Source organism: Pseudophryne corroboree, chromosome 8 (assembly GCF_028390025.1).
Source record: "Pseudophryne corroboree isolate aPseCor3 chromosome 8, aPseCor3.hap2, whole genome shotgun sequence".
NCBI lineage: Eukaryota > Metazoa > Chordata > Amphibia > Anura > Myobatrachidae > Pseudophryne > Pseudophryne corroboree.
In genome coordinates this window covers 344474533-344482638 of record NC_086451.1, presented here as the reverse complement: position 1 = coordinate 344482638, position 8106 = coordinate 344474533, and the positions used below count along the sequence as shown (strand labels likewise).

Genomic DNA, 8106 nt, shown 5'->3' with positions numbered 1-8106 from the left:
GCTGTGCGGCTAAGACCCGCCCCTTCCCTGCGAGCTGTAGTCCCGCTCAAATTTGAATTTTTTATACTGGCGGGGTATCGTACACGGTGCCCGGGAAACGAATATGCATCTCTTGCCAGTCAAAAGACCCTCAGTAACTTGCTGACCCTCAGTAACTGGCAGCATGGAGCGCATCGCGACCGCTGCGCTGTACCTCCAATACTGAAGTCTTCTGTTCTTCTAATACTCACCTGGCTTCTTACTTCTGGCTTCTGTGAAGGGGGTGACGGCGCGGCTCCGGGAACAAGCAGCTAGGCGCACCAAGTGATCGAATCCTCTGGAGCTAATGGTGTCCAGTAGCCTAAGAAGCAGAGCCCTTAACTCAGAAAAAGTAGGTCTGACTTCTCTCCCCTCAGTCCCACGAAGCAGGGAGCCTGTAGCCAGCAGGTCTCCCTGAAAATAAAAAGCCTTACATAAAGTCTTTCCATAGAAACTCAGTAGAGCTCCCCTAGTGTGTGTCCAGTCTCTCCTGGGCACAGAATCTGAGGTCTGGAGGAGGGGCATAGAGGGAGGAGTCAGTTCACACCCAGTCAGTCTTTAAGTGTGCCCATGTCTCCTGTGGATCCCGTCTATACCCCATGGTCCTTTTGGAGTCCCCAGCATCCTCTAGGACGTAAGCACATGGTAAGATCACCTTTGCAGGTAAACAACGAAAGGAGGGAAATTATCCTGGTCTAATAGGAGCAGTATGGGGGTATGAGAATGTGGGGAACACATTAAAATCCAAAGAAAATGACCCTGCTGGGCCTGGCCTTGGTGTTCCCCTCCCCCCAGTGCTCCCTGCTCACCTTGAGGGGTAAGCCTGTAAGGCACTACTGATGTTCTCTCTGCCAGAGGGTTAGTAAGCCTGGTCCTGGTGATTTCATTGCAGAGGTTTGGTGAGTAAACATAATGTTCCTGAATGCTTTCTTTATGTTGTTCAACTGTTTTTTAACTGTTCATTTTCAACTTGCAACTTAATGCTCTTGGCAAGGATCAGGACGATCTTGCCATGGCAAAAGTGACTGTGGGAAGGATGGGTCGACCAATACCTGCATCCGCATCATGTGATCTAACCTACACAATGCCAGGTTTTGCACATCCTATCTGGAAAGGAGATGTGTGTTGCTCCCAATGCTGGTTCCAGTGGATAAGGTAAGTGGTAGAGAAAGAGAACATTTGTGGATGGAGGCTTATTCGGAATGTCTGCTAGCATGTTGGGGTTTACAGCAGTAAGTTGGCCATGAAAGGGACATGTGGGAAATAGGTATATAGGTGAGCTTGGCATTACAATGCTGTCCATTTAAATGAGGGGAGGTGAACCATAATACAAGATACCAGCATACCTCCCAACATGTCCCTCTCCAGGAGGGACAAAACGCTGTTCTTGGACTTTCCTCTTAATGTAGAATTGCTCTCACCTGTGTTGAACTAGTTACTTGATAAGAAAGGTGTTTCACCACAGGTGATGGCAATCCTACATTAAGGGAGAACACCAGGAGTGTCCCTCCTGGAGAGGGTAATGTTGGGAGGTATGTACCAGCATGGGACCAATGGAGGCCTTGTGGCCCAGCAGACCAGAGCAACAGCACATCTGGTGACTCTCAGCTGTACTTGTTATGCATGTGGGTCGTTTCCACAATCCACGCAAATGCTCCGTATGGGTAAACGAACTGCTGTAAATCCTTTTGTGATATAATTATACCACTGGTGAGGTTGCACTGCAGATGGGCTCAGGATGGAATATTTATTGCAAAGGGATCTTTCATGATACATTCCCTAGGGAAGAGAATCGCACAATGAACCATTGGTTTTATTGAACTATCATGACTGGGTGTTTTAGAAATATGGCTTTTGTGTTCTGATGGCTGCAATATTAGAACATGCGATTTTCTTTGATTTCCTTCCCAAGTACATCGTTCTGTATCTGTGTGATGCCTGGCCTAGCAGAATGGTAAGTACCACAACTACAGGGATGACATTGATGAATAGACCCCTTCAGCAGTGTTTGGCTGGTTGGACAGCCCTGCCCGTACTCTTCCTATTGTAAATCTTCCATAAATGAAACTAGAACTAGCTAACAAAATATATATATATATATATATATATATATGTATGTATATGTGTGTGTGTGGCCGGCTAGATGGGTATAGCAGTGGTGCGCAGCTGCTTCAGCTCCCAGCACGTACAGCTGGGTGAGCCACTGGGGCCGGGGCCCGCTATAGTTCACAGGGATGGTGACTGTCTTTGTATAACCCGGCCACGACAAGCAGCAGCACACAGCGTACGCGCGGGGGGTGGGAGGTTGTTCCCGCCGTTACGTGACGTCAGCACGCCGTGCGTAGCCGAATGAAAGGAAACAAACCCCGGAGATTACAGAGCTGTCTGTAGCGGACGGGTGACAGCGGCGTCGGGAGGTGATCGGGGGCAGCGGGTGAGTACTGAGTGATGAGCACGGAGCGGGTGGGAGCTGAGGGACGCGGTATAAGGGTGTTCGGCCCCGCCTTCCGCCAAGGCCGAGCAATCCCCCCGTGCCCCTCGCTGGGGCCCATTGTGGCATAGAGGTGCTGGGGGCTCGGTGGTAGGAAGCCGTCAGCCAGGGTGATGTATGAGCCGGTGTGGGGGTTACAGAGATGGGTCTGTGCTGTTTGCCATGGATGCTGGCGGAATATTGGGGCTCAGTATTACTATTAGGGTGTTCTAGTGCCGGGTAAGGCTGCGCACCCACTGGTATAATCGCTGTATGTATGTCACATGTTTGGTAAGTACACGTTAGTGGGTATACATGTCATTATACCAGGTAGGTACACCCATGTCTAGCCTTACTATACTATCCCTTTAAACTGGGACACACATGAATTATACAGGTTCTGTGGCTGATTAAAACCAGGTAACATTCAGGCTTGTAATCAGCCAGCCAGAGAACCTGTGTAATTCATGAGTGTCCCAGTATAAAGGCTATCCGGTCGGTATACTGGCAGTGGAAACACCGATGGCGTAATCCCGACACTACTTGGAATGCTGGCGCTGGGATACTGTCATTGATCCCTATCCCGGCACTGGGATCCTGAACAAGGATTTCACGGGCCCCTTCGAGAGGTAGGCTGTGCGAGGAAGGTTAGAATTAGGCTGCGCGGAGGAGGTAGGGAAGGTTAGGTTTGGTTTAGATTGCATGGAGGGGTTGTTGGGGTTAGGCACCACCTAGAAGTGTTGGGTTCAGTGCGGGTGGGATTGGGGGATTAGTGCCAGTGTTCTTACCCCCTTGGTATCAGGATCCTGAACTTCAGGATGCCGCTGTCGGTGTTTTGACTTCTGGCATCCCAAGCGCCAGGATCCATATACCATCCCGTTTAAAGGTATGGTAAGCCTACCCATGTCTTCTTACCCCTGTCTATTACATGTAGGGGCTGATTTACTGACTGTCAGAATCCTGATGGTAAATTGCAGGGGGTTAGGGTTAGGCACTAGGGGGTGAGTTAGGCTGCGGGCGGTGGTGTAGGGGCAGATTTGACATTTTGCCCTGAATTGTTTTCTTCCCTTTTAAATATTAATATTAAATGTATAAAGCATCACAAAATTTCTGCAGAGCTGTACATGGGGTAAACCTAAAAACTATACAAAATATCAGCGTATACAAGCACCAGTGCAACACACAAGTAACCATATCATAAGTATGTAGCATAGGTAGAAACATCACTATAACATCTGGCTGGTAGCACAAGTAACGGGGCAAGGGTTGATCAACTTGTAGATTGCAGGAGGGCAGTGAGTTCGATACTTAATGATCCTATACCCAACATATGGTTGGACAAACTGTGTCAGTCAGTGAACGGGAGAAGGAGACGTGAGTGCAGAGTAGAGATGTGCACTTGAAATTTTTCGGGTTTTGGGTTCGACCGCGTTTTGGCAAAACCTCACCGAATTTTTTTTGTCGGATTCGGGTGTGTTTTGGATTCGGGTGTTTTTTTCAAAAAACACTAAAAAACAGCTTAAATCATAGAATTTGGGGGTCATTTTGATCCCAAAGTATTATTAACCTCAAAAACCATAATTTCCACTCATTTTCAGTCTATTCTGAATACCTCACACCTCACAATATTATTTTTAGTCCTAAAATTTGCACCGAGGTCGCTGGATGACTAAGCTAAGCGACCCTAGTGGCCGACACAAACACCTGGCCCATCTAGGAGTGGCACTGCAGTGTCACGCAGGATGGCCCTTCCAAAAAACACTCCCCAAACAGCACATGACGCAAAGAAAAAAAGAGGCGCAATGAGGTAGCTGTGTGAGTAAGATAAGCGACCCTAGTGGCCGACACAAACACCGGGCCCATCTAGGAGTGGCACTGCAGTGTCACGCAGGATGGCCCTTCCAAAAAACACTCCCCAAACAGCACATGACGCAAAGAAAAAAAGAGGCGCAATGAGGTAGCTGTGTGAGTAAGATAAGCGACCCTAGTGGCCGACACAAACGCCTGGCCCATCTAGGAGTGGCACTGCAGTGTCACGCAGGATGGCCCTTCCAAAAAACACTCCCCAAACAGCACATGACGCAAAGAAAAAAAAAGGCGCAATGAGGTAGCTGTGTGAGTAAGATAAGCGACCCTAGTGGCCGACACAAACACCGGGCCCATCTAGGAGTGGCACTGCAGTGTCACGCAGGATGGCCCTTCCAAAAAACACTCCCCAAACAGCACATGACGCAAAGAAAAAAAGAGGCGCAATGAGGTAGCTGTGTGAGTAAGATAAGCGACCCTAGTGGCCGACACAAACACCTGGCCCATCTAGGAGTGGCACTGCAGTGTCACGCAGGATGGCCCTTCCAAAAAACACTCCCCAAACAGCACATGACGCAAAGAAAAATTAAAGAAAAAAGAGGTGCAAGATGGAATTGTCCTTGGGCCCTTCCACCCACCCTTATGTTGTATAAACAGGACATGCACACTTTAACCAACCCATCATTTCAGTGACAGGGTCTGCCACACGACTGTGACTGAAATGACGGGTTGGTTTGGACCCCCACCAAAAAAGAAGCAATTAATCTCTCCTTGCACAAACTGGCTCTACAGAGGCAAGATGTCCACCTCATCATCATCCTCCGATATATCACCGTGTACATCCCCCTCCTCACAGATTATCAATTCGTCCCCACTGGAATCCACCATCTCAGCTCCCTGTGTACTTTGTGGAGGCAATTGCTGCTGGTCAATGTCTCCACGGAGGAATTGATTTATAATTCATTTTAATGAACATCATCTTCTCCACATTTTCTGGAAGTAACCTCGTACGCCGATTGCTGACAAGGTGAGCGGCGGCACTAAACACTCTTTCGGAGTACACACTTGTGGGAGGGCAACTTAGGTAGAATAAAGCCAGTTTGTGCAAGGGCCTCCAAATTGCCTCTTTTTCCTGCCAGTATAAGTACGGACTGTGTGACGTGCCTACTTGGATGCGGTCACTCATATAATCCTCCACCATTCTTTCAATGGGGAGAGAATCATATGCAGTGACAGTAGACGACATGTCCGTAATCGTTGTCAGGTCCTTCAGTCCGGACCAGATGTCAGCATCAGCAGTCGCTCCAGACTGCCCTGCATCACCGCCAGCGGGTGGGCTCGGAATTCTGAGCCTTTTCCTCGCACCCCCAGTTGCGGGAGAATGTGAAGGAGGAGATGTTGACAGGTCGCGTTCCGCTTGACTTGACAATTTTCTCACCAGCAGGTCTTTGAACCCCAGCAGACTTGTGTCTGCCGGAAAGAGAGATCCAAGGTAGGTTTTAAATCTAGGATCGAGCACGGTGGCCAAAATGTAGTGCTCTGATTTCAACAGATTGACCACCCGTGAATCCTTGTTAAGCGAATTAAGGGCTCCATCCACAAGTCCCACATGCCTAGCGGAATCGCTCCGTGTTAGCTCCTCCTTCAATGTCTCCAGCTTCTTCTGCAAAAGCCTGATGAGGGGAATGACCTGACTCAGGCTGGCAGTGTCTGAACTGACTTCACGTGTGGCAAGTTCAAAGGGCAGCAGAACCTTGCACAACGTTGAAATCATTCTCCACTGCGCTTGAGACAGGTGCATTCCACCTCCTATATCGTGCTGAATTGTATAGGCTTGAATGGCCTTTTGCTGCTCCTCCAACCTCTGAAGCATATATAGGGTTGAATTCCACCTCGTTACCACTTCTTGCTTCAGATGATGGCAGGGCAGGTTCAGGCGTTTTTGGTGTTGCTCCAGTCTTCTGTACGTGGTGCCTGTACGCCGAAAGTGTCCCGCAATTCTTCTGGCCACCGACAGCATCTCTTGCACGCCCCTGTCGTTTTTTTAAAAATTCTGCACCACCAAATTCAAGGTATGTGCAAAACATGGGACGTGCTGGAATTTGTCCAGATTTAATGCACACACAATATTGCTGGCGTTGTCCGATGCCACAAATCCACAGGAGAGTCCAATTGGGGTAAGCCATTCCGCGATGATCTTCCTCAGTTGCCGTAAGAGATTTTCAGCTGTGTGCGTATTCTGGAAAGCGGTGATACAAAGCGTAGCCTGCCTAGGAAAGAGTTGGCGTTTGCGAGATGCTGCTACTGGTGCCGCCGCTGCTGTTCTTGCGGCGGGAGTCCATACATCTACCCAGTGGGCTGTCACAGTCATATAGTCCTGACCCTGCCCTGCTCCACTTGTCCACATGTCCGTGGTTAAGTGGACATTGGGTACAGCTGCATTTTTTAGGACACTGGTGACTCTTTTTCTGAGGTCTGTGTACATTTTCGGTATCGCCTGCCTAGAGAAATGGAACCTAGATGGTATTTGGTACCGGGGACACAGTACCTCCAACAAGTCTCTAGTTGGCTCTGCAGTAATGATGGATACCGGAACCACGTTTCTCACCACCCAGGATGCCAAGGCCTCAGTTATCCGCTTTGCAGCAGGTTGACTGCTGTGATATTTCATCTTCCTCGCAAAGGACTGTTGGACAGTCAATTGCTTGGTGGAAGTAGTAAAAGTGGTCTTACGATTTCCCCTCTGGGATGACCATCGACTCCCAGCAGCAACAACAGCAGCGCTAGCAGCAGTAGGCGTTACACGCAAGGATGCATCGGAGGAATCCCAGGCAGGAGAGGAATCGTCAGAATTGCCAGTGACATGGCCTGCAGGACTATTGGCATTCCTGGGGAAGGAGGAAATTGACACTGAGGGAGTTGGTGGGGTGGTTTGCGTGAGCTTGGTTACAAGAGGAAGGGATTTACTGGTCAGTGGACTGCTTCCGCTGTCGCCCAAAGTTTTTGAACTTGTCACTGACTTATTATGAATGCGCTGCAGGTGACGTATAAGGGAGGATGTTCCGAGGTGGTTAACGTCCTTACCCCTACTTATTACAGCTTGACAAAGGCAACACACGGCTTGACAAATGTTGTCCGCATTTCTGTTGAAATACTTCCACACCGAAGAGCTGATATTTTTGGTATTTTCACCAGGCATGTCAACGGCCATATTCCTCCCACGGACAACATGTGTCTCCCCGGGTGCCTGACTTAAACAAACCACCTCACCATCAGAATCCTCCTTGTCAATTTCCTCCCCAGCGCCAGCAACACCCATATCCTCCTCATCCTGGTGTACTTCAACACTGACATCTTCAATCTGACTATCAGGAACTGGACTGCGGGTGCTCCTTCCAGCACTTGCAGGGGGCGTGCAAATGGTGGAAGGCGCATGCTCTTCACGTCCAGTGTTGGGAAGGTCAGGCATCGCAACCGACACAATTGGACTCTCCTTGTGGATTTGGGATTTCGAAGAACGCACAGTTCTTTGCGGTGCTTTTGCCAGCTTGAGTCTTTTCATTTTTCTAGCGAGAGGCTGAGTGCTTCCATCCTCATGTGAAGCTGAACCACTAGCCATGAACATAGGCCAGGGCCTCAGCCGTTCCTTGCCACTCCGTGTGGTAAATGGCATATTGGCAAGTTTACGCTTCTCCTCCGACAATTTTATTTTAGATTTTGGAGTCCTTTTTTTACTGATATTTGGTGTTTTGGATTTGACATGCTCTGTACTATGACATTGGGCATCGGCCTTGGCAGATGACGTTGCTGGC

The 8106-nt window shown here is 49.1% G+C and overlaps 1 protein-coding gene across 2 annotated transcripts in view; it reads left to right on the top strand.

Moving 5' to 3' along the window:
* The first annotated feature begins 1031 nt into the window (after positions 1–1031).
* The window catches only part of PHF6 (PHD finger protein 6), a 99175-nt gene continuing 92100 nt past the window's right edge, over positions 1032–8106 (top strand). Inside the window, exon 1 of one of the 2 annotated variants that reach the window (XM_063937472.1) lies at positions 1032–1173. In XM_063937472.1, the coding sequence (XP_063793542.1) occupies positions 1055–1173 (119 nt within the window). In that variant the 5' untranslated portion in view covers positions 1032–1054. Of the gene's footprint in view, positions 1174–2343; positions 2453–8106 lie in introns of those variants that run through there. The other variant, XM_063937473.1, reaches the window with a different exon arrangement.